General features: G+C 45.4%; 1 protein-coding gene across 1 annotated transcript; it reads left to right on the forward strand.

Moving 5' to 3' along the window:
- The first annotated feature begins 2,805 nt into the window (after positions 1–2,805).
- Rgmb (repulsive guidance molecule BMP co-receptor b) lies at positions 2,806–24,508 on the forward strand. Its single transcript, XM_038340684.1, has 3 exons — positions 2,806–3,278; positions 8,307–8,815; positions 21,451–24,508. Exons 1-3 carry the CDS (start codon positions 3,140–3,142, stop codon positions 22,108–22,110), a joined length of 1,308 nt encoding a protein of 435 aa, XP_038196612.1. The 5' UTR covers positions 2,806–3,139; the 3' UTR covers positions 22,111–24,508.
- Positions 24,509–25,264: the final 756 nt, after the last annotated feature.

Below are 25,264 nucleotides of genomic sequence, written 5' to 3' on the forward strand. Positions count from 1 at the left end.
ACCCATTTGCATGTCCATGGCGTGGTATACTTGGCTGGGTCTTCTGGGTGTACAGTTCTGGTCTCATTCCTTCTTGAGGGGAAAAAAACGAGAGAGAAAGAATTCAAGTGATAAGACACGGGGTGGATTTTTGGGTTGCTCGAGCTGCCAATCACCTCATTTTTTTTCTTAATTAAAATGTAAAACTTTAGAATCATCAAAATTTTGTTCTAGCTTCCTCCCCGGGTTTTTCTTTGCACAGTCGCAAATTCTGCTTAAACTTGCCGCACACAAGCTTGAAAAGTGACGGCCTTATAAACGATCATTCAACATGCCCTTGATTTGTAAGCTGATTTCAGATCTTGCTAACAATCCAGATTCACTCCCCAGAGTGTGTCGACGGACCTAATGTCATAAAAATAGGAACCACCTTGTGGGTTAATTGTAATTAATTGTAATATATATACATATATATTCTCTAGCAGCTGAACACTTACGCAGTAATAAAAAGTGAATTGTTAGGCATACAAGTCTTAAGCTTGTCAAATTTTACAACAGAGGAGCAATAAAACACCTTAGAGATGACTATTTTCCTCTGAACAGCTTTTTTCTTTAATCAGGATTCTCAGCAACTCGAGGGTGCCCTCTACTGATAAGACTTTCTAAAGCCCCACGTGTTTCTAAAAACCGGATAGTGCAGCAGAAAGACCCAAACCAAATTGAATGTATTGATCTTTAACTTTTTGGTTTTATGAAGTTTGATAGTAACATAAGTTACCTTTGTAGGATATAATTAAATATTGGGGTAAGAAAACTCTACATTTTGCTCTTAGCCAGCTAGCTTAAAGGACTTAAAAAAATCTTTATGTGTAAGAATGTTTTGCCTGTATGTATGTCTATGCACCCTGTGTGTGTCTGTCTGATGGCTATGAGGGTGAAGGGAATTCAGATCCCCTGGAGCTAAAGTTACAGACTGCTATAAACTGCCAGTAGGCACTGGGAAGAATAGCAGGTCCTCTGGAAGAGCTGCCAGGGCTCTTAACCAGTGAACCATCTCCCCAGCCCTAAGCTAAAAGGACTTTTAAGAAAAGTATCACGTGCTCACTCTTTCAAAGACATTTATTAGTATTTTCTGAACTGCATTTCGTGAATTATATGTAGTAACTACAAGATGATAAAAAATGCTCTGATAGCATTTAGTATGCACCATTAGGTAAAATTGTCAGATATATTCCAGCCCTCCCCCCATGAAAAGTCATTTCTCCAGGCAACGCTGAAGCTATTATTAAGCATATTAAAGATAGACATAAGGCTTGGATTATATCTTGGGTAGTGAAAGGTGTGTTTACCACTTGAGTCATCACGGCACGTAATAAGTAATGAAAAATTATAGTAAAAACAGATAGGTCTCTTTCATTAGGGACCTAGTGGTTTGAAGAATTCACAATGTGTCTAATGAGTGAGATGGTGAGACCTGAAGGCTTGCCCCCCAATTATCCTGGTCCATTGATTAGCACATTGTAACATGCGGAATATTAATGTGTCTGTGGTTGATAGGAGATTTCTAATTAGAGATTCTGAGTAATGTAGCAGGTAAAGTTGCAAACTGTAATTTAGATTGCAGTAAGTGCATTTTAAATGGCAATCCTCAACCGTTTGGGGAATGGCAGAGGCAAGGGGAGGGTAAAGTGGTTCCTAGCCCTGACGCCATTCTCCAGAGGAGATACCACTTCACACTAACTGGTAACAAATTGGTGCCTGTCCTCAGCTCCACAAGCCCCTTCCTAACCCTTGGCGATTGTTTGTGGGGTTTTGCCCTTGGTTTTGGAGGACAACTCAAGTAGAAACAGACCTACCATTGGCTTAATTTAATAGACTGGATATTTGAGGAAAAGCCACTGAGCAACAAGAAATCATGGCAATAATTGCACTGCATAAAAACTCACCACTCTCATTAATCTAATTACCTTGTAACCGAACACGTTGAAGTTTGCCCAGTCCCTGACTCCCGCTCTCAGCTTTGAAGTGGGGGTGGGGGGGATGTCAAAGAAACCAAAACACCAGCGCCTCACGCAGCTGCCGGCGAATTCCGCCGGGAGCTCGCAGGTACCTTCTCTTTTCGTCCATCTGCTGCGGACTTCGGGTGTCATTTGAGTATCTAAGGCGGCTCGGCTGGACTCTTGTTTTACCTAGGGACCCCGACAAGTTTGCTAAGAGGTTCAGCAGATGTGATTGGCTGAGGGGAGGTGGGGGGGGGGGAGACCTGCTTGCTACCCAGAGCTCAGGGAAAGTGCTGGCTTCCTGCAAGCGGCTGGAGCCAGCGGGGCCGGGAAGAGGAGGAGAAGGGGGAGGTCATTAAAAACCAACAACGAACAAAAAACTAGGAGGAAGCTGAACCTGAGCTCATTAATTCAAGGAGAGGTTAAAGGCCGGTTCTCCTGGAACGCGGGCCAAGCGAAAGTCGCTGTCGCCCTTTTCTATTGGGTACCAGAAAGCCGTGATCAGGGGGAAAAGGGGTGGAGGAGAAAAAAAGCACAAGGAAGCCGGCGGCAGGAGGCAGGGCCCTAACGAAGCTGCCCCACCCGCGGGCGGCGGACGCGGAACTTGAGTGAGACGCAGAAGGGCGGGGCGGGGGCGGGGAGGCACGCTTGCAGCCAATGGGAAGGGGAGGAGGAGTGCGTCCGGGGGGCGGGACCTGCGAGGATTGGTGGAAACTCGGCGGGGCGGGGCGAGAGTGAGGGACCGAGATTGATCGACCGCGCAGGCCACGGGTGCGGAGCTCTCCGGGCCGCTGGCTGCCGCGGCTGGTGAGGTCCGGCCGATCCACGCGCGCCGAGCCCACGCCAGCTGGGGGCCCGGCCGCCCGCGCGCGCGCGGCTGCTTCCGGCGCTCGCTCACGGTCTTTGTATCTTTCCTCCCGCCCCGCTCTGCCTGCCGCGTCCGGCCGCCGCGATGTGTCCGCGCCCCGTGGCCACCTCCCTCCGCCCGCGACGCCCCGTTCCCTGCGGCGGCCGTGGCTGCTCTCGGACGCTGGCCTGAAAGGAAGAAGAGGAGGAAGCGAGGCGCGCCCCCCGGCCCATGCCGCAGCCAGAGGCCCGGCCCAGCCACCGCGCCCGCGCCGCCGCCCTCGCCGGAGCGCACGAGACCTGCATGGACGGGCATGGGCGTGAGAGCAGCACCTTCCTGCGCCGCCGCCCCCGCCGCCGCCGGGGCTGAGCAGCGCCGCCGCCCCGGGCTCTGGCCGCCGTCGCCGCCGCTGCTGCTGCTGCTGCTGCTCAGCCTTGGGCTGCTCCACGCAGGTAGGCGCAGGCCGGGTGGGGAACGGGCCGCGCGGGCTTTGTTCTGGGTCCCCGGGACGCCACGGCCCTGGCGGGGCGAGCACGGCGTTCCCTGGCTCTGTTTCGCGGCTCTGCCTGGCGCCGGGTCCTGCCCGACCGCCTCCGGCCTCCGCCAGCGACAGCCGCTTAGCGGATCGCAGCGTGCGGGGGCCGCGTGCGGGACCAACGCTCCGGGGCTTTATTGCTCTCCGCGGGGGTGTTTACTGGAGCCCGCTGCGGATCGGGTTTCCGCTGCCTTCACCGCCTGCGAGCGGAGAACAGAGCCTTGTGCTGCGCTCCTCTGCTGCTGTGGGTGGTGGCGAGGCTGGGAATCGCACCCCGTGCAAAGATTTTTTTTCACCCGAGTTTGGGGTGGATTCCCAAGGAACTTAAGTTATCCGGGATTTCTTTCTGTTTTGCCAAAGCTGCTCTCGGCACAGAGTTTGGCCGACTGAAGAGGTGCTTTGAGGCTAGCCTCGTATTTTCGGTTCCTAGCGGGCTTGACAGATGTGTGTTCCCGTGCGGAGGTCGGCAGGGCCTCTGCCGACGACGCAGCACTGAGGAATGTGCTCTTCGGGTAATAAACCTGAACCCGAACCTTGTGATATGTGATGCCTGTTTTTGTTTTCTTAACAAATAAGTACAATTTCTTTTTTAGACTTTCCCTCTAATACAAAAAAAAAATCAAAAGAATCATTGTCCTTCTGCTTAAGCATTGGATAGATTTCCTTGGAGGCCTTTCCCCCTGTGTTTATGATGACACAACGCTCTGATCTGGAGAGTTATAGTTTAATGTCACTCAACTGTACTGAGAACTTTTTACTTCTTAAGGCATACCAACCGTGCTAAAATAGCCGGGAGGTCTTTTTATGGACTGGAATGAAATGATATTGAAGAGACAGCCCTTCCAGGTGGCGTAACGGCTGCGTTTTAACACTGTTGCTTGGGGAAATGGACTGGTCGTACTAAAAATGTAATAGCCAGTTGTGGGATAATTAAGGCTTTAAATTAGTAGCTTTCAAACCTTAGAAAAAATGTCTGCATGTGGTTTCATGGAAACTTTTTGCTAATGTGCCAGTATTCAGGAGTGTTGGGGAGAAAAATGTGTATCCATTGTGTGTCAAGTCGTGAAAGGGAAGTTGAAAGGCTACGTTGAGCTCCGTTCTCTTTGGCAGCTTGGATATGGTTGTTCTAGGGCCATGACAGGATTGGAGAGTAGTTCCTTCCTGGCCTGTGTGAGGCATAAGAAACTGGAGTTAGGAACACGAGGTCTCTTTCAGAATCTCACTATATGCTCACACTTAGCTTGAACCCAAAGGGCTTGCACGGCTCTCGTTGCTGTGAAGAGATCTCTTTGAAGATGGGTGCTGTTGAAACGCAGGGCTTCTTTTCCAGACCAGGGAGCCTAGCAAGTGCTGCCCGCAGATGGACCGCCATATGCTTTATGTCTGGGCCCATATCATTTGCCTCGGTGCCCCATATGGCTCTATAGTTTGCTCGATTTGGCTTCATATCTCGTTTCCTTTATTATTAACTGGTGGCTGGGCTGCAGATTCACAGTCCTGGCGCGAAGGAAGCTGTCTTGCGTGGTGAGTCTTTTATGTCCAATTCATTAAAAAATGATGAAAGCTTTAGACCACGAATCCTTGAGTACTTACAGTAACTGGCACGGAAATACACGTTACACCAGTTGTAGGTGATCTGACCCCAGAGTAGAAAATTTTTCATTGTTAAGTGCATCTTTTGAATTCTGCCTTGGGAAATGGCATTTGTTTATTCTCATATGTGTTTTATTTTACCGTGTTTTAAGACCTTTGCAGTTCCTGAGTGGATATCAAGTAAGGGAATTCTTGCATACTCATACACTCCTTGGTCACATCCTGGAGTGTTTCTGTTCTGCTTTGTCTTGGCATTTTGACAAGAGGCTCACTTTACGGCTTCTCACAGGCAAAGTGTGCACTGTCATTATTAATTCATGAAGCCTCGATATTTCTGGGTGTATGCTGCAAATTAGTCATTATACGGGAGCCTGCAATGGAGCTGAGAATGCTAACCTCAAAGCATTTTCTCTTCAGTTATCTCCCTCCCGCTGATCATATCTACAGCCAAGGGTTGTTAGGACCCTAATCCAAAGCGAAAGAGCGGCTTTGTATGTGATTTCTCAAAGCAGCCAGCACCTACCTACCATTAAAAGGGGAGCCCTTAAGAGTCAGGGGCTGGGCAAAGAACCCACTGGGAATAAATGCTGCATCTTCTCCTTCTTCCACGCTCGCATGGTGCATCTCTGTGCTTTTCTTACTTTTGATATTTTATGGCTATTTGAAATAATTATAAGTAACTGTATGCTCGGATAGATTTTATAGACCATAAAAAAAGAACAAATAGGCCCCACAAGTTTAGCGGAAAGTTCTAGTACGGTCATTATTCGCAGTCCAAGAGCTAGGTGTTCATTACTGAGTGATCTTGACCCTGTTCTTCTTGTTTTGTGCTTGCTGCGTCTCTGATTTTAGAAGAATAGTTGTATAATTGTCACCCCATTGTTGTTTTGGGGTTTTTTTTCCCCAGCTTTCAGTGATTACTGTGTTAGTCAGGAATTGAAGGGAATGACCTTAACTAACACTATTTAGTTGTGTGCAGTCCCACCAGGACAAGGCAAGGCCTTGAGTATACCTCCCCTTGATAAATGGCTTGAAGGCTCTGCGAGAGTGAATTTGCTTGATTATTGTTGTTGATTTGTCTTGTTCAGTAAAAGTAGTTGGAAGTAAATAAATCTGCTTGGGAGAAAGGAGTCTTATAAATTGAGCTTCCTTGATTAGCATTGCACTGAACAAATCTTAAATGAATCAGATACATGAAGATTTTTTTTTAAAGTGGTCTGGTGGTTGCTGTAAGTCCATGGTTCCAAAATAGTAAAATAATTTTAATCTCCTTTATTCTGGTAAAAGTGAAAATGAAGATTCAGGTGATCCTTTTCCTTCTCCAGGTCTTTGGAATCTCACAAAGATGTCAGATTGCTATCTCCCACACTTCTTCCCAACTAAAGCCAGAAACAGTTTACCATTTCATTAAAATTTAAAAATATCCATTCTGAATCATCTTTCTAAATCAATATAGGGATTACTACGTGATATCTTTTATCAGATGAAGTTTTAGGTGTCGATATCCTAAAGTTTACTCTATCCACATATTGAAATAGTTATATATTTTAAAATAACCCGCTGATTTTAATTAGACATGGTGGCATACACCTGCAGTCCAACATTCTGGAAGCTGATGCATAAGGATTGCAAGTTCAAGGTCAGCCTGGGCTACAGGCCAATGAGACCTGCCTTGTCTCAGGAAGAAAAAAAAAGTAGGACCCAGAGAGATTGCTCGTCAGTTAAGAGCACTGTCTGCTCTTCTAAGCGGTCTTAGTTTGATCCCCAGCACCTACATAATGGCTCAGTCATCTGCAACTCTAGTTCCAGGAGATCCAACACCATCATCTGGCCTCTGAGGGCACCAGGCATGCATGTGCACAGACATGCCTGCAGACAGAACCCTCATACACATAATATAACAAACACACACAAAAACTAGCCAAAAATCAATGAATGGTCCGGTGATGTCGATGTTTTTCCCCCCTCTAGAATACACAATGTGAGATCTTTTATGCCTGAAGAAAAACCACAAAGCTGCTATAACAACTTCCTCGTTTTTCAGAAGAGGAAACTGCTAAGAAGTGAGATCCCATAAGACTTTTTCCGTAGGTCAGGCACCTATAAGGAATCTCAAGTGTATGCTACAGTTCATTTTTTTCAACTTGAGATACACGAGCAATGTTTCAGTAAATCTAGTCTCGCTTTTTGATATAATATGAAATCGATGGGTACACATGACTGACCTAGTGTTGTGTTGTCCGTTTGTCTTGTGCTTGAGAGGTTTCATGAACTGTTAAGAGAGACGAGTGACAATTTTGTTAATACAGGGCGTTTACTCTTGAGTTTTCACTTTAGCTTTTTCTTCAAGCTGTTAGGAGGGAAAGTGAGGTAGGTGTGTGTGTGTGGTGTGTGTGTGTGTGTGTGGTGTGGTGTGTGTGTGTGTGGTGTGTGTGTGTGTGTGGTGTGTGTGTGTGTGTGGTGTGTGTGTGTGTGTGGTGGGTGTGTGTGTGTGTGGTGTGTGTGTGTGTGTGGTGGGTGTGTGTGGTGTGTGTGTGTGTGGTGTGTGTGTGTGTGTGGTGTGTGTGTGTGGTGTGTGTGTGTGTGTGTGTGTGGTGTTCACACTGAAAATTCTTGACTTTATAGGTCTCTGATTCATGTTTTGAAATGTATTTGTGTTGCATACTTTTTTAGCTTTTTTGTATCTTGTGGTTTGCTTGAGATCTGTGTGACAGAAGTGTTAAGAGAAGTAAAATTGGATCTTGGTCAAGTGAATCACTTTTTGTAGCCGAGTACTTAACGTTTTACAGAAGCTAGGGCGTTGCAACTGTGCATGTGGTTTGTTTGTAAGGTACCTCAGGAAAGAGAATGACTTACTACTTGAATTTTTTTCCCCTTGATTTTCATACCCTGTAGCTATATGAGAATCAGGTAGAGATACTTTAAACATACTATAATTTAGAATTTTAGCCCTTCTTCTGTTGTATAAGCTTTAATCATAGCTATGTGCATAAGTGTATCTCTCCCAGTGCTTTGCAAAGCAAATTACTCATACAGCTTTAAAAATCAAAACAGAGGAATCTTTGTCAAAAAAAATCTATAAATAAATAGCAAACAAACTATTTCATTTGCAGTTTTAACCTAGAGACATTCCTAGACTAGACTCATGCTCAGTCACCAAACCCCAAGCTTTAAAGTTTTCCTTTAACCATATCCAGTTTTCTCCCGGTGGCTTAATTTGAGAGACATGGTAACTCAGTACAACCTTAAATAGGAGTCTGAGATAGAATAGACAGTTCCCAGGGGAGAATAGCATCTTCTCGTATACCCGGAAGTGAGGAAGCTTTTATGTGCTTGGTCTTCTTTCCCACAGGTGATTGCCAGCAGCCAGCTCAGTGTCGAATCCAGAAATGTACCACGGATTTCGTGTCCCTCACTTCACACCTGAACTCTGCCGCCGATGGCTTTGACTCCGAGTTTTGCAAGGCCCTCCGCGCCTATGCCGGCTGCACCCAGCGAACCTCAAAAGCCTGCCGTGGCAACCTGGTGTACCACTCTGCTGTGTTAGGTATCAGTGACCTCATGAGCCAGCGGAACTGCTCCAAGGATGGGCCCACATCCTCTACCAACCCGGAAGTGACCCATGACCCTTGTAACTACCACAGCCACGGAGGAGTCAGAGAACACCGGGGAGGGGACCAGAGCCCTCCCAATTACCTTTTCTGCGGCTTGTTTGGAGACCCTCACCTTAGAACTTTCAAGGACCACTTCCAGACATGCAAAGTGGAAGGGGCCTGGCCCCTCATAGACAATAATTACCTTTCGGTTCAAGTGACGAATGTGCCTGTGGTCCCTGGATCCAGTGCCACTGCCACCAACAAGGCAAGTATGCTCCTTGGTCCCTCTTTCTGCACCCCCCCCCCACTTTCATGTTTGGTCCTTCAGATAGCTGTGGAGTATGTTATAAAGGCTTGTTTAGAGGGTCCATTTGTATATCTTCTTGAGAAGTTATTAACAGGGTTGGTAAAAGTTTGAGATTATTTAATAAGGAATTTTTCTGGCATACAAAATGTGGGTCTAAACTTAAATAGGCAATGATATGATGAATAAAATGTAAACAGTGAAATCAAGTTCTCCAGCGAGAAACGGCAGGCCTGTTTAATGAGGAAAATGTGTGCCTTCTCTGGCGCTGTCTTGTGAGCGCTCGTGTGTGTGACTCTTCTTGGAGAGATCCACGGTCAGGTTAATCACATAAGTGAAGTGGGTGTTCTATAAAGAAAGCTGTGAAGCCCAGGACAGTGGCCCATCAGGAAACGTACTTTATTGGAGATTTAGAAACTATAGTAAATGTAATGGCTGTAAGCCAAGCTTCCCAGTGGCAAACCCACAATGGTGCTTTAGTTAGTAACCTTTCGGTAACAAGGAAGTTAGGAATTGGCTATTGCTGAGCAGTGTGATATAACACCTGTATAATCTCACACCCTCGTGTTAACAGTCTAAGCCAGAAGCTAAGAGGAAAGTTGGCAAAACTAAGTTATTCTTACCCAGGTCCAGTGTCTGTGCTCTATGTTTGTTTATTTTGAAGAAACTGATCGTATATAGAGACCTTTGATGCCAACCGTAAGGCAGGCACCGGTGTTTTAGTACAAGATAGGAGTGTGGGTTTCCAATTACCAGTCATTGCTAAGTAACTTAGTAAATAAAGGAGTTTCCCCTGGTATCCCAGCTAAACTGCCCCCTTTCCTTCTTCCCCAGCTACAAACCCACAGTCTCATCTTGCTTTAATTTCCTGTATTTATTAATCTGTTCCTTCGTTGTCATAGACTAAATATAATTGACAAGAATCAGGCTTTGAAGTCCTATGCCTGCTCATTTGGTTCCCTCCCTTGCCTCCAAATGTGTGGCATATTTTTAGTGAGTTTAAATTATTTTACTTGGCATTTTGTGAAGGGAACTTTACAACACCTCGGGAGATATCTGGAGACACCCAGGAGTGTCACAAATCTAAAAATAGAAGCCATTGCTCTTGAACAAAGAATACCGTTACACTGAAGCAGACATTTTAGGGGATCTCCAAAATGTTTTTACTTCAACCCAGTAAAATCTCAGGCTTGCCTAGTGCCTCGGCAAATTCTACATCTTGGAATAAACTTTTCTTTCCCTGGCTCTTAGGCGTTTATAAATAGCTTTGCTTATGTAGATCTCACAGTGCGTATTTGGTAAAAGGTTATAAAGATAACACTCATGGCCTGTGAGATGGGTCAGCAGTTAAACGGCACCCACTGCTCCTGTAGAGGCCTTGGGTTCGGGTACCAGCCCAGCCTGGCTGCTCTCCGTTCCTTGATCTGATGCCCCTTCTGGGTTCTAAAGGCACTTACATGTATTTGCATGCACTTGGTGCCCATAAACTCAAGGTGCTCGTGTGCGTGCGTGCGTGCGTGCGTGCGTGTGTGTGTGTGTGTGTGTGTTAAGATAAATGATTGTGAGGTTGTAGGGTAGACCATTGTTAAAAATCCAGGATTACAACAGTCATTAGACACCTCAAACTTGGGATAACTGAAGATTCGATGAGGCATTACATTGGGAATGGGAAAGTTATCCATTGTTCAGAGAGTTGAGGATTTGGAAGACTCTTGGTCAAATTAAAGTATTAATAGTATATATACTATTATATATAGAGAGAGAGAAATATATATTATATATACTATATATAATTACATATATGGAACAATTTATAGCACACTTAAGATTAGAAAATTAATTAAAAAGAAGAATACACAGGTGTGTTTTCTCCATCTGGTAAGAACCAAAGATTTTCTTCTTTCAAAATGGAGGAAAAAGTGGTCCTCAGAGAAGTATTCAAGAGGACACAGGCACGCGCGGTTTCTCAATTGCACATTTGTGTTTTGCCTCATCTACTGGCCACGCTGCTCAGCAGGTTCCTCTGCGGTCCTGCGTTCCCCACAGTTACTGTACTCCTTTCTTTCCTGTGTGTGTTTCCAGGGTATCCAGGTAGATGAAAGGCTGTTTTGACGGCCTGTCTCAAGACCTATATGACATGTGTTGCTGAAATCTGCAAAAGCCTAACATTGCTACAAAATCTTACCTTAAAGGACTTCAAAGAAAAGGTAGTGAGTGATAAGAATACAAACAGCTGATGGGTATGGTGGGCACACCTTTAGTTCCCGCACTCTGGAGGTAGAGGCAGGCCGATCTCTGAATTCAAGGACAGCTAGGACTGTTACACAGAAGAAAAAAAACTTTGGGAAAGTGTGCATCTGACCGGACGTTAATCGGCCGTCTCCCGTTTTTATCTCTTTGGCAAATACCTGAGCAGAAGCAGTCGAAAGGAGGGAAGGGTTATTTGGGTTTCAGTCCTAGCATGACAGGGTTCATTACTTTGAGCCTGAGGCAAGACAGGATAGGGGATGGTGGGAGCAAGTCAGAGTGGGTACTTACTTCGGGCTGGCCAGAAAGAGGCAAAGACGAGAGGATGTAAGAGGGAAGACTAGGGACGAGGTGTCTGTCTGGGGAGGCAACCTACTCCCTCCCTAGGTCCCACATGCTTTCCCGTCTTCCCCAAGTGCTGTCCTACTAGGAGTCCATCTAGTCTTTTGGACGCATACTTCATTTTCTTACTGAGAATTTCTGGATGTAGCTGGGCCAACCTCAAGTACCTCAGCATTGTATGTTGCCGACAGCGAGCCTTGCTCGCGTGGTCAGGCGTTTCTAAAGACCTGTGTGCCACGTCACTGCGTAAACACTGACTGATGTGGAGGGCCAGCTGTGATACAGGAACACCCGTGCATTTCACGCCCTCACTCCTGAAGAGAAATGCTGGGCTCTGGGTCTTTTACTCAGGTCACTAAGATAACTGGGTCCTGGGAGCCTGAGCAAGGCTCCTGTGAGCTTTCCTTAGTGAAGTATCCGTTCCAGAAGTACTTCCTGCCTGTCACCAAAGGACGCCTTGCAGAGCAAAATAAGATGAAGTCTCTGGGCTCAAGGGGCGTGTATTGACTAAACTGAGTTAGGACAGATGGGCCTGGAGTGTGGTTTATCCCCTATCCACTGTCCTCTGCACACACGGGCCCTCCCCTTCACGTGGGAAAGAAGGACTTGTTTTTCTACAGGGTCATGGTGTGCACAGGTATGCTTTCTTAGGGCCTCCATGTTTTTTGCTCATACCCTGGGCCAGCCGATCTCTTCCTCCCTGGAAGAGTCTGTGCTAGGAGGCCAGCTTGCCAGGTAGATGTGTTACCGAAGGTGAGAAGCCAGGGCAAGTTTTTCATCTCTCCCCCCTGGGGCTGCAAGAGTTTCTGGCACACCTCACCTCATCTCAGATACAATCTTCACCTTTGGCTGCGAGAGGCAGATGCAGGCATGCAGACTCTGAGAAAGTGAAATGAGGGAACCTCATTAGAACTGGCAGTATCAGGGGCACAGTGGAAAGACAGCTTTCCTACTGTGGAGGAGGTGGTCACACCCTGTCCGCGCCAGAGAAACATGTTGCAATGGTATCCTGTACCTCACACGCGCCAAAGAAGCCAGGTTACCTGTCTGTGAGGATGGCTGCTTGTGCTTCTGCTTCCACATTTCCTTTGGCACTTTCAGACTCAACCCATGCATTTAATGGGCTGTGTCTCTGTTTTTAAGTAAAGGTCATTAGCGAGGATGTTAAACGCGTGGTCGCAAAAGGTGGCTAAAGAGTAAAGTGTTGATCCTTTCCCCTGACGTGTTCCCGGTAGCATGTATTAAAGTTGCTGAGATCGTAGCATGGATTAGTGGGAGAAGGCTTGCCTAACATGAGTAAAGTAACTGAGTTACTGCCTCAGACCCACAAAACAGTGAGATTGAAAGAGTTTTTAAAGCATTAGTCTCCGGCTAGCTGGTAGAACACGGAAGCCAGGCCTTACCACCTGGGTTAGTTCCTGGAACTCACGTGGTAGAGGAGAATCGACTCTACAGATTGTTCTTTGATCCCACACACATACACACACACAATGCATAGATAAAATGTAATTTGAAAAAATTAAAAGTCAGTCTCAAGTACATTCTCACTAATTTTTCAAAATGCTTTCAGTTTAAAAACAATGGCTGCATTTTTAATCATGATTTTTACAAGTACCCTGTTGCTTTGTGTTCCCTTTAATTTTTATGTAAAATCGTGGGGTTTTTTTTCTTATTGCTTTGGCTTTCCTATACAATACTTAAATCACATGAAAACAAAACAGAAGTAGGGAAAATTGGGAAACACACATCCTGGTCTCCCTCCTTGAACCAGATGACTTGTATGGCCAGGTGATAGTGGCTACCAGCTCCTGTTACCCTGTGGGCAGCGCCCAGTGCCTCTCCAGAGTGTAACAGGATGCCCAGACCCTCGGGGTTATTTTTGTATATCATTTTATAATCCATAATATCTCTAAATTTCAAATTCTGTAACTACTTTCTTGGAGTTCCTGAGAGGCTCCACCAGAACTGGAACGGCTTGGTTGTCTTTCTCTTTGGTTAATGTCTTCCTTGAGCTATGTATTTTGATCAAATCAACCAGTCCTTGTAAGTACTGGAGCATGTTCCTGTCACCTTTTTCTGATCACCCTCAGACATTTGTACAGCAGCAGTGAACATGTAATCCACTCTGGTCATTGTCTGCTGCTTATAGAACTGGAGCATGCTGGGTGGTAGTGGTGCATGCCTTTAATTTTAACCCAGCACTCAGGAGGCAGAGGCTGTGGGATCTCTGTGAGTTCGAGACCAGCCTGGCCTACACAGTGAGTGCCAGGACAGGCTCCAAAACTCCAGAGAAACCCTATCTCGAAAAAAAAAAAAAAAAAGAATTGAATCTAGACATGTCTACATCACATTCTAAATGCATCTCTGCAGCGAGGTTTGGAAACCTGTCCTCTCTTGACCTCGTGCCTAGTACATTTTTTTTTTTTTCTTACAGACAAGTTTTTACAGTGCTTTAGTAGCTGGGTGCCTGTAAGCTATACAGTAGTGAGCTTTTATTTTTATCATGAAGATATTCTTCCTTCCCTTTGGTTGAATTGTGTTTGCATGTATGGACCCTTTTCCTGCATGTGGTGGTGTGGGACATGTTTTCTAGAAAAGCATCTAACCCTTATTCTGAGATTTGCTGTCATTGGAAGAAGCATATATAGTTCCAACCGTTTCTTTGAGATTTGATCCTTATGGTCCTTCTTGCCTACAAAGATGCTACAGAATTCTAAGACTGGTCAGTATTGGGTCATACTAGGAACAGATAGGAAAGAAGTTTATAGTTGTAGCTCCCTTGGTGTAATAATTCTGATTAAATGTCATTAATTTGGTGCTGCTACATTAAAAAAAAAACTACATGTCAGAGTTGTAGAGATGTATGTAGCCTCAGCACTTAACTACCTACCTGGATTCCAGTAGTGGGAAAGCATGGGATTTGTGTGTTTCTTTGTAAAATGCATTGATTCCCAGAGACATTAGTTAGCAGGATGAGACAGGTGTCAGGAAGCCATACAGAGAGGACAGCTGCCCTGAAAGCCTGTCACAGGCTCCCTCACCCAAGGCTTGTTCCAATCCTGCCTTGCTTGCTCCAGGATTTGACTTCCCACCTCCCACGGTCAGTGTGCCCCTCGCCTGCATCTGTATTCCCACAACCACCAGTCTTTATTTTTCAGGGTCCCATCCCATTTTTAAAACCCTTGTTAAGTCATGTGTTACACATTTTTGTAATCCCTGAGTTTATTTCAGAAATGACACAGAAATGTTAGAGAATGGGTTTTACAAAACACTGCTGTGCTTCTGGGTGGGACTGGGTGTGTTGTCTTTTTCAATTTCCTGTAAGGCTGTTGTTTGTACTGGATTATAAAGTGTTAGGCCCAGGAACTGCTGTATGGTAGATTCAGTAAATTGCCTGGAGGTAGAAAGATTTTCAGGCTCCTGTTGAGGGAGAGGGGGAAAGGGAGATCTTCACTGGATGATGGAGGATCCACACTGTGAAGGAGCATTCTGTAACATTGACGTGCTCCTTGGTTATTCTTCATGCTTGCTTTTCAAATACAGTATCCCTTTGTTTTTTCCCACATGTGTTAAAACACCCTGGGTAAAAAATTCTTTACCATCTTCTAATCTTCCTGACACTGCCAACTCCCTGAGTCCCAGATGTCCTTGGGAGGAGGCCTTCCAAAAATCCCCCTTGGTAACTGAAATTACCCCGTGGCTTGTCCACGCCAGGCAGGATTCCTTGAGTGGTGTAGGCCTCTGCTGCTTCAAAACAAATCCACACTCCTCTATAGTTTAAGGCAGCGAGCGGCAGGAAGCCAAGAGTCAGAGACACAGCTGAGAGTCAGAACTTGTTTCTCTGTCACGTGGCAAACTCTGTATCTCTCTCGTCTCTCTTCGAGAGAGAGAGAGCGATAGCAGAGATGAGAGAGCAGCAGTAGAGAGCAAGAGATAAGATGATAGAAAGAAGATGAGAACAAAGAAAGAGAATAGTTCCCCTCTCTCTCCCTCTTCGTCTCTCCCCCTCTCCTCTCTCTCTCTCCCTTTCTCCCTCCTCTTCCTCTCCTTCTCCCTTTTTTTCTCTCTCTCCCCTGTTCAGTTTTATTTTGAGGGGCAGTGGTGAGGAAATGTTGGGTGGTTGGTGCTCTTTTTTTGTTGTTGTTGTTGTTGTTGGCAGCTTCAATTAACACTAGCCAAACACTTTCTGCCTCTGTGGAATGTGGCCTGAGAGAGTTACCTACAGTGCACAACAATGAAAAATGCTCCCTTTCCCATTTTGTCTTTATTTGTTTTGACTGCAGTAAAACTTGCTCTTCCAGTGTTTGGATGTTGTGTTCTTGCGGGTGGAGTAACTTTAACAAAATGCTCAGCCTACCCCGAGTGGTGAGGGACAAGAACTAACACACCCAAGCTGGATTTTACTTTAACTAGACAGCCTTGAAGTGAACCTATGGTACTGTCGGATCCTAGATAGAAGAACTCAAGTGAAACCCTCTTGCTAGAGGAGCTCTTTCTGCTCCACTTAGCTGATGATTTCAATACTTGGGCTGGGGGTGGGGGGAGCGGTACTTCAGCTAATTCTGGTCTGGTAGGCTTTCTTCGTGTTAGCACTCAGTATCTGCACTGTGGATGGAATGGATACAACATTTAAAATAAATTTTTTATCTCCCATGCAAGAACTCCTCAAATGGATTCAGGGTTCAATCTGAACCTAGAGACACTTGGCAGGTACTAACATTGTCCCCTTTTCCTGCCCAGGCAAAAGGATATTTTTGGCCAGTTACTGGTTTTTTAAAACACATGGTCGCCAGTTCTAACCATCTCGATCCTTTTCTTCTTTATGTCTCTGGGAACTTGAAATTGAACCTAGAGCTGGCAGGCTTGTGTGTATTGTGAAGACGTTGAAGCTTTCTCTCCCCTTCCAAATGCTGAGAAGTACCCAGGGAGGCCATGGTTTTCTGTTCTCCATCAGTCTGCAAACAGCAGTGGTTCACCTTCTCATCTGAAAGCCTGGTGGTATTGGCCTCCTCACAGCACAAAGTCTGAGCTTGAACCGAAGGAGACGTGCAGATTCTGAACCCAAACTTTAAAGTTTTGGAAGTTGCTGAGGTGTACAGGCCGAAGGGCTTGCCCCCTCATGCTCAGCATGGTGTTCCGCTGGGGTGCAGAAGGAAGTTGGCTGGCTTCCCTGTCTCTGTGCCTGTGTATGCTTCCCGCCTTCCTTTTTTTAATTATACAGAAACTGGTTTTTGAAAGTTGGCGTTTCTGTGCCTGTCCCCCTCGTGTGCTATCCCTGGGCCAGACTGCTTTCATTCTCTGAGCTTTTCCAGCCTTGGGCCTGGTGCTTCTCTGGACCACCCTAGCAGCCTTCAGCTGTGGGTGTCCTTCCCCTCTGGTTTGGCTTCTTAATTCTCTATCTGCTGCCAAGTACCCCTTCAGCAGCCAAAACAACCCCTGTTCTTGCTTGTGTTCATTACCTAGGGCAACACTGAAGACTTAAGCATGAGCCATTCCAGTTCTCTGCATTCTGTTAAGTGCTCTGAACACAGAACTCTATAGAAAAGGACTTGGGGGTAGAGAAGCATACATATTTGATAACTGTTTAGAAGGCAGTATATTTCTCAGTCTCATCTAAATGCTAAAAGAGTCCAGGGTAAGATTTTTAATATGCTGCTGTCTTATTTAATAAGTGTGCTGTCTTAACTGTAGTTATTGTCCTAGTCCAATAAAAGCAGTTAACACCTTGCACTTCTGCAGTTCTTACACTTTCTGAGAGTATAGTATTTTATGTAAGCTGAATAGTAAGTGTACAATTGCTTCCCAGCTTACTGAGTTTCACCTCCCCAACACTTTGGGGGAAGTCGTCAGTGACAGCATATCAGTCATACCCAGCCCAGCATGTAACTGAAGATGAGTTTCCTCTTTGCCTGCATAGAGGGGGCCTGCCCCAGCTACAGTCCACACTCTGGTGGCCCTGGAGGTGAAGTAAGCTGTGTTTCAGAGCTTCCTCAGCCAGCTTTTCAACATCTAGAAAAATCGGCCTTCCAGAGAAGAATTTGGGTGTGTTAGGGATGGAGACAAAGCCAGTGTGGTGAAGCGTGAGCTGTTGGAATAGAGGACTGAGTGTCGGGGCTGTACTCCACGTACATGTGCAGACATGAAAGAGGCTCTGAGCCAGTCACGGTGTCCTCGAGGGCCTTCCATGTTCCATCGTAACTACACCCGACAGTTTGACGGTGTGGACATGGCAACTGATCATATGAAGTAACATTTATTTTCACTTCCTTGTACATGGGCAGAATTCTAACCAGATACAAATCAAGTTGCCTTCCAAGCCCATGTCTTTGCTTCAGTTTCTCCTCTAGCCCCATGATTAGCTCTGAAAGTCCAGTTCTCCTGTTGAGGATTCATTCCAGAAAGTTCTTTGCACTTGGAGTTGTAAGTGCTCTGACTGAACACGGTAAACGTTCCTTCCAGAGTATATACAGAGCTGCCGTGTGGGTGTATGCAGAGAGCCGACTGCAAAGCCTTTGGAGGGCTGGGTTCTAAAGCCATGTGCGGTGTTTCACAGGGAAGTTTCCTCTGTATCCTGGTGAGGCAGGGCCTGCCTTTTCCTTGTGGACTTGTTCAGTTTCATTTATTTCCTTTTCTTGCTGGTGGGAAGGAGAGGCAGGCGGAGTGCCTCTTAATCAATGAGTGGTTCTCAGCTGGTGGGTCACGACCCCTTAAGTGGTCAAATGACCCTTTCGCAGGGGTTGCCTAAGACCATGGAAACACATATATTTACGTTATGATTCATAACAGTAACAAAATTACAGTTATGAAGTACCAACAAAATAATTTTATGGTTGGGGGTCACCACGACATGCGGAACTATATATAATTTACTAAAGGGTTTCAGCCTTGGGAAGGTTGAGAACCACTGCTCTTAATTTTACAACAAACCTTAAGGTCTTGTTGCCGTTCATATGTGCAAAGGTTGATTTGTCGTAACGGCTTTCTCTTCCTCATAGACCTGTGGGTGGTAAAGATCTCAGGAGTGAGATTAAAAATGAATGAGGAGAGCTAGAGTAGTTTGTCTAAGGTGGGATTGAGAGAGACTAGATGGGGGAGGTTTAACAAAAGGCATTGATGTTTTAAATGCACAGAAATGCCACCCATCAATAATAAATGGTGTGGCATTGAACAGATGTGCCAAATTGAGTTATTACTGCGTATGGATCAGTTAGTGGAGGGGAAGCAAACAGCATAGCCGGTGTTTTACAACAAATAGTGAAAACCCCTGTACAAACATAAATGCTCATTTTAGGCTCTTGATGGCTGCTAAATGGAAATTTTTAAAGTTTGGAATTTGCAAAAAGTTCCAATGAATTTTTGTATATTTCTGAAGTACGAATTATTATTATGGATGCCTGAGTTTGCTTTTCTGGAAAGGTAGACCATCTGAAGTGGATTTTATGCTGTTCACGGCTGAGTGCTCGCTTGTCGAGAGCTTGTGTTGCAGTCGTCCCGAGGAATGACATCGCACTTCAAAACTCAGGTCGTGTGCAACTGTTACCCAGAGTCTTTCTACATCTACATCCCTGCTCTGTGTAGTTACATACAGAGGCCTCGCAGGGACCCGTCTCATCCCCTCTGCATTTGGATTCAACAGATAGTTCTGCACACATCCCCAAGAAAGAAATATTACGGTTTTATCAGAGAGGAAGTCAATTTCAAACAATGAGTAAACAAAAATCCATAGAGGAGAATATTTAACATGTAGAGATCCTCGAGGACCCCAGTTTCCTATGTGTCCGCATAGCAGAGTGTGTAAGGTGTTAGTGAGTCCTGCTTTGCAGAGTGTGTAAGGTGTTAGTGAGTCCTGCATAGCAGAGTGTGTAAGGTGTTAGTGAGTCCTGCATAGCAGAGTGTGTAAGGTGTTAGTGAGTCCTGCTTTGCAGAGTATGTAAGATGTTAATGAGTCCTGCATAGCAGAGTGTGTAAGGTGTTAGTGAGTCCTGCATAGCAGAGTGTGTAAGGTGTTACAGTGAGTCCTGCAGTGTGTAAGGTGTTAGTCCTGCTTTGCAGGACTGGAATTGCTGTGCACAATGACAAAAAAAATTAAACGTGAAACTATTTCACTATTTAACCTTGATCCCCGTGTCTCTTTTTTTGGTAACTTGTTTGCAATTGGACATCTCTGCTTTGTTGCCCCAGCAAAAGTGAATCTTTTTCACTCTTCCTACTGTGAACAAAATGTTCACAGTTCTTGGATGCAATGCCAGGTTGGTTAAACTTGAAGTTTGTTAGACCAGAAAGACACATTACTGGGTTGTTAAGTCTTCTGTTTTTTAATGTGTTTTGGTTGAGAACAAGGATCACAACTGTAAAAAAAAGTATTACTGACCCTTATTTTAGCCGTCTGCATTGTTAGCCCTCAGTGTCCGTGTTTGCAGGTGCAAGATTTACTTGAATTAATCTTTTCACCTCCTAGCAATCCCATCATGTCTTAAAAGGGAACTTGTCAAACTGACTTTAGAGCCACCAAATAAATCTGTTTTATGGTCTCCTTTAGATAACCACCCACCTCAGAACCCCTCACAGTGGAGGGTTCCCTAGTTCTCCTGAAGTCATCTCTCTCTGGTCACCTTCTCTGGGTTGTTAAGAAGGTGTTGAAATGTGAGAAGGGCTGGTAGTGAAATCAAATTGTGGCTCGGTGTAATTAGGAGAGAAAGCCGGGGGTTTTCACAGCACTTTGTCTGGCTTTCAGCTGCAGCTGCAAACAGCGGATATGAACTTAACCAGTCGCTCGCTGCAGTGCAGCTGGCTCAGCTCTGGCTCTGTAACTGGCTGAAGTAACATGAAATGGTTGGAAAATTCCCGTCAAGTCAACACCAGTGGGAACGTGTGGAATTAAATAGTGTGAGCAAATGCTGGCTGGGTTGGGGAAAAACTTCAGACATAAGCTTGAGGGTGGTAGTGAGGTTTGGGGGCCATTTCTGGCTTTTTAACAAGGGTCCATTGTTTTGACTAGTTCTTTTGCAGGAGCTTAGAGGTGCTTTTGCCATCAGAGTAACTTACGGAGTGTGCGGCTTATCCATCTGCCCTCTGGACTCAAATCACCCAACCTTTTATCTGCTTTTTCATTTGAAAACAAAAAACAAAAAAAATAAAACTGTTACTGCATTAGTGACAGACAATAAGCCAGATCTCAGCTGCTCCCTCAGATAGCTCTGGGGAACTGCTCCTTCTTTGGGCTAGAGACCCTCAGCCCCTTCCTATTTCCCTCTCTCTTCACATGTCCGCTGCAGAAACGGGAGCAGGCTCACTTCTTCATTTGTGTTTATAGCTGTTATAGAGGAAGGATTCTGCAGGGAAGGGAATGGCCCGACAGAATGAAGGTTTTGTATTATCAGTGCATTTCTTTTTTTTCTCCCTGAACTGTTTGCTTCCTTTGGAAAATTGAGAGCTGACTGAGAAAAGATGTGGAGTCAGAGGCCCCTGACGCTGTTTGGGAAAACATCTTCGTTACTAGGTTTGGGGCGTGTTATCTCTGCCAGTGCTTGAGAGCTATGCTTGCCAATAATTCCCTGTCGCAGGGATTAACCAGTGATGCAAAGCATTTGATTAAGAGACTTAAAAGAAATCTCTCATGAGGCACATGATTGGTGGTTGTTGCAGATGCCCCCTCCCAAAGCCTGTTTCATCTCTCAGTGTTTATATTGTTTGTAGTGGTGAGTGCTGGGAACTCACCATGGAGGATCTCTTCAGAAGTAAGACTTAGATATATTGGTAATTAAGTCCCTCGGAACTTCTATATAGCTTAAAAAGGAACCCCTAGCCCCCACCCCAGCTATACTATGCCTGGTGTGGGAGATAAATAAAAATTATCAATAAAAGTGGACGGTTTCCCAACAGTGGTGCTCTCTGTGTCGGGAATGCTAAGTGACAGCTTTTGCTTGGCGTTTGGAGAGTTCCCTGCTCCTGTGGAGTGCACTGTTCAGCCCCCAGTCATGTTAACCTGTCTGTCCTCCATTCCGCAGATCACTATCATCTTCAAAGCTCACCACGAGTGTACGGATCAGAAAGTGTACCAAGCTGTGACAGATGACCTGCCAGCGGCCTTTGTGGATGGCACCACCAGTGGCGGGGATGGCGATATCAAGAGCCTTCACATCGTGGAGAGGGAGAGTGGCCGTTACGTAGAGATGCATGCCCGCTACATAGGCACCACAGTGTTTGTGCGGCAGCTGGGTCGCTACCTAACCCTTGCCATCCGAATGCCCGAAGACTTGGCCATGTCCTATGAGGAAAGCCAGGACCTGCAGCTGTGTGTGAACGGCTGCCCCACCAGTGAATGCATTGATGACGGACAAGGCCAGGTGTCTGCCATCCTGGGGCACAGCTCACCACACGCCACCTCAGCGCAGGCCTGGCCTGGCTACACACTGGAGACTGCCAGCACCCAGTGCCATGAGAAGATGCCAGTGAAGGACATCTACTTCCAGTCTTGTGTCTTTGACCTGCTCACCACTGGTGATGCCAACTTTACCGCTGCAGCCCACAGTGCCTTGGAGGACGTGGAGGCCCTGCACCCCAGGAAGGAACGCTGGCACATCTTCCCCAGCAGCAGCCGTGCAGGAGGCACTGATTTGTCTGTTGGTCTTGGACTCACATGCCTGGTCTTTATTGTGTTTTTGTAGGGGTTGTTTGTTTTTTGTTTTGGTTGTTTGATTTTTTTTCTGTTTTTTTTTTTTGTCTATAACAAAATTTTAAATATATATTGTCATAATATATTGAGTGAAAGAGTATATATATGTATATACCATGTATATGACAGATGTTTGTCCTGGAACACCAGATTGTACATTATGCATTTGGCTGTTTTCACATATGTTGGTTGTAGTGTTTTTTGATTGTATCAATTTTATTTTGCAGTTTTGTGAAATGTTTTATAATGTCCCTGCCTAGGGACCTCTTAGAAAGCACTTTATTTTTTATATATTAAATATTTATGTGTGTACCTGGCTAATATGTACAGTGCATATACACAGACACCACAACAGCCCATTTGAAGGTGGCCAGTTTGTAGCTACTCTGGGTGTTCCTCCTGCACTTCCCATTGCTACTGATTTGCCAAGATGGAGCTGTCTCCCTTCCTGAAGTGTCAATTTGAGAGGAAAGCTGTTCCCGCCCTTGCAAGTACTTTTGATTCTTAAAACACGGATCTCACTTAAGAGCCCTGTTTCTAGCAGCTCACTTTCTCAGAACGTGGGGACGGTATTGCTACAGCTGCAGTCCTTCTTTACTCTGACTGTGACGTTGGAGCACATGTGGCCCATGAGGTTGACCCTTCTAAAGCTGCCGTTTGTGAAGAGTCTGGTGACAGCTGTTTCAGGCAGGTCCCAGGCATCTCGCTACGCCGGATCTAGTCCCTATCCCTGTTTAAATTGTGGTTTCCCCTCCTTTAACTCTCTAAGGAAAACCGAATCATAACTTAGTAGATTTCATGCCTTGCTCTGCCTCTCTGCAATTTGTAGAAATCATGTTCTTAACTCTCTCCTCCCTGGCTGCTTGGAATCCTAATGGCGCTCTCCGGCTCCCCCCAGCGTCTCCTTCACCGCACCTCAGGATTCCAAACTGGCTGTTAGTCTTCCTCTGATACAAGGTCCCGGTGTAGGGCCTTGAGACCAGGAAATCTTCCTTGGTGTGTATCGACACACACTTGCCTGTGATGCTGGTGAGTCCCGATGTTTGTTAACTAGGCATTGTGCTGCCCGAGTAGCCTCTGACTTTCCAGCTCTGCCATTTTAACACCTGTAGTCACTTAGTGAAATCCCCACATGGTAAAGTCCCAACTTGCCTCTGCCACCCCATTGTTGGTACCAACTGTAAAGGGCTGTGAGAGTAGCAGAGTTAACTCCTGAATAGATAGGTTTTTGTATTATTATATCTAAATGTGAGTGTTTGGCTCCAGGAAGTAATACAATTTGTGTTCCAATATTTAAGGTTTACATTAATCAAGCGAAAGATACGAACTTTAAATACTGGAGTGATTTAGGCCGCGGCGATGCCTTTTGCCATGTCCGTTGGCTGGTGGCCCTGACACACTCAGGCTGGCATCAGGAAAGGGTATCCTGTTGTAAAGTTGTATTTCTTAGAGAAGTGATAATCATCACAGGGTGGGATTATATGTTTATCTAGAAGCGCAAACCCTTACCTTATGTGAAATTATGAAGGCATCCTTAAAAGTGGAACTCCAGAGAGCTGGAATCTAACCCTGTTTTTTAAAAAAAATGTCTTTTTTAAGAAAGCTAGATTAGGATCTTCCAACCCGAAAGCTTTTGTTCAGCTGTGGAGTCATGGACCAGAATCCATCACTAGCTAGTAACTTGTAATTGAGTAGAACAAGGAAGGAGAGATGTCGGCTAGTTTTAACCACTATTTTTGTGCAAATAGTATTAAAAAAAATAGAAGTTTCTACAGTGTCTGGCTTTAGAGTGTGAATGATAGATACACCTTTATCCTTTTGTAGGGAGAACAAGACCACCACCTCCACTCATAGTTTGGAAAAGGAAGCTTGCTTAGCTGTATTCTCTAGCCGGAAAGGGTGCCCAGGAGATAGATTACAACAGAGTGTGGTGCGTTGTTCTCCCTAAACAGTGTCTGTATGACCTTGACAGTCCCCACAAGTAACTTTTAAAAGTAAAGTATTTCTGTAGAGAAGGGCCAGGTTTTCTTTGGGGTTTCTACGAACACACTGCTTGCACTTGCTTCGTGAAGTCCTTAGCCAAAAGAATTTCAGACCATGCCAGCATATGAATAGGCTATAGCACGCCACGGGTCTCCTGGGAGAGCTTAAAACTTGGGCCAAAACACTGGTTTTTCACAGAGCCGTGTGGCAACTCTAGAGAAGACTCAAAAAACACTTTTCCTTCACTGCGCTTGGAAATCCCCCCACATTGTGCCGAGTCTTTCCAGAGAAACCTGTAGATGTGGTTTGTAGGTATATGAGCATCTGTAAAAACAGTGAGTGTGCAGTGTGTAAATACTTTAAATTATTATGCTAGAAAAAATAAAGTTACAGACCGTGCTGTCGAATGTTTGTTCTGTGATTATAGTGACACCTGCTGGAAGAGCTGAGGAGCCTCTGCAGAAGCCAAGGAGTAAGGGAGTTAAAAAGATGGACTCCTTGCCCCTGTAGCTCATTTGACTGCTACTGTAGTTTTTTTTTTTCCTTTATAACTTTTAAGCAATTACAATAAAGCAGTGTTTGTGAGACTGGCCGCTAGTCCTAAAGTTCTATCTGTAATGAGTAACTTCGCCCCTTGACACTACACGCTGGGTCTTCTGAACGTCTCCTGGGATTCACAACTTACCGTGATGGAAAGATGTGGGGGGTAGGGTTGTTTTTTGTCTTTGAAACCTTGCAAACCCTTGCTTCCTGGGTGTTTTAAAAGGAGGTGTCATGTGATTATAAGTTATTGACATTAAAGAAATCGAGGGTAGAAAAGTTTGGAAACAAAAGACTCAGGAAAGCACCTGCCCCCCCCCCCACCCCAGGCAGTATCCTAAATGCAGTAAACCTGGGGGTTGTCAGGGTGGGGGGAGACTCACTTAACACCTGAATAGAGTGACTGCTGTGTGTAACAGTTCAGAGCACAGAAATGGAAGTCTTATTTATGTCAGCTGGATCGTGCAAGCTACAGTTCCTGCGTGCTGAGTAGATGCCATGTTTATAGTATAACAAGAGTTGATACTTCCAATACTTCCACATTCCACTCACATCTCACCTCCAGCTTTCCAGAGACCACAACTAGAGAAATTCTTAAAAACTTTAAAAACGCAGATTTCCAT

This window comes from Arvicola amphibius, chromosome 8, assembly GCF_903992535.2.
Source record: "Arvicola amphibius chromosome 8, mArvAmp1.2, whole genome shotgun sequence".
In the NCBI taxonomy this organism is placed as follows: Eukaryota; Metazoa; Chordata; class Mammalia; order Rodentia; family Cricetidae; genus Arvicola; species Arvicola amphibius.

Bases quoted from the DNA above. Each gene is read 5' to 3' on its own strand.
- Rgmb (XM_038340684.1), top strand. From the start codon at position 3,140: ATGGGCGTGAGAGCAGCACCTTCCTGCGCCGCCGCCCCCGCCGCCGCC. The intron at 3,279-8,306 runs GTAGGCGCAGGC...TCTTTCCCACAG, and splicing joins CCTTGGGCTGCTCCACGCAG to GTGATTGCCAGCAGCCAGCT. The intron at 8,816-21,450 runs GCAAGTATGCTC...TCCATTCCGCAG, and splicing joins GTGCCACTGCCACCAACAAG to ATCACTATCATCTTCAAAGC.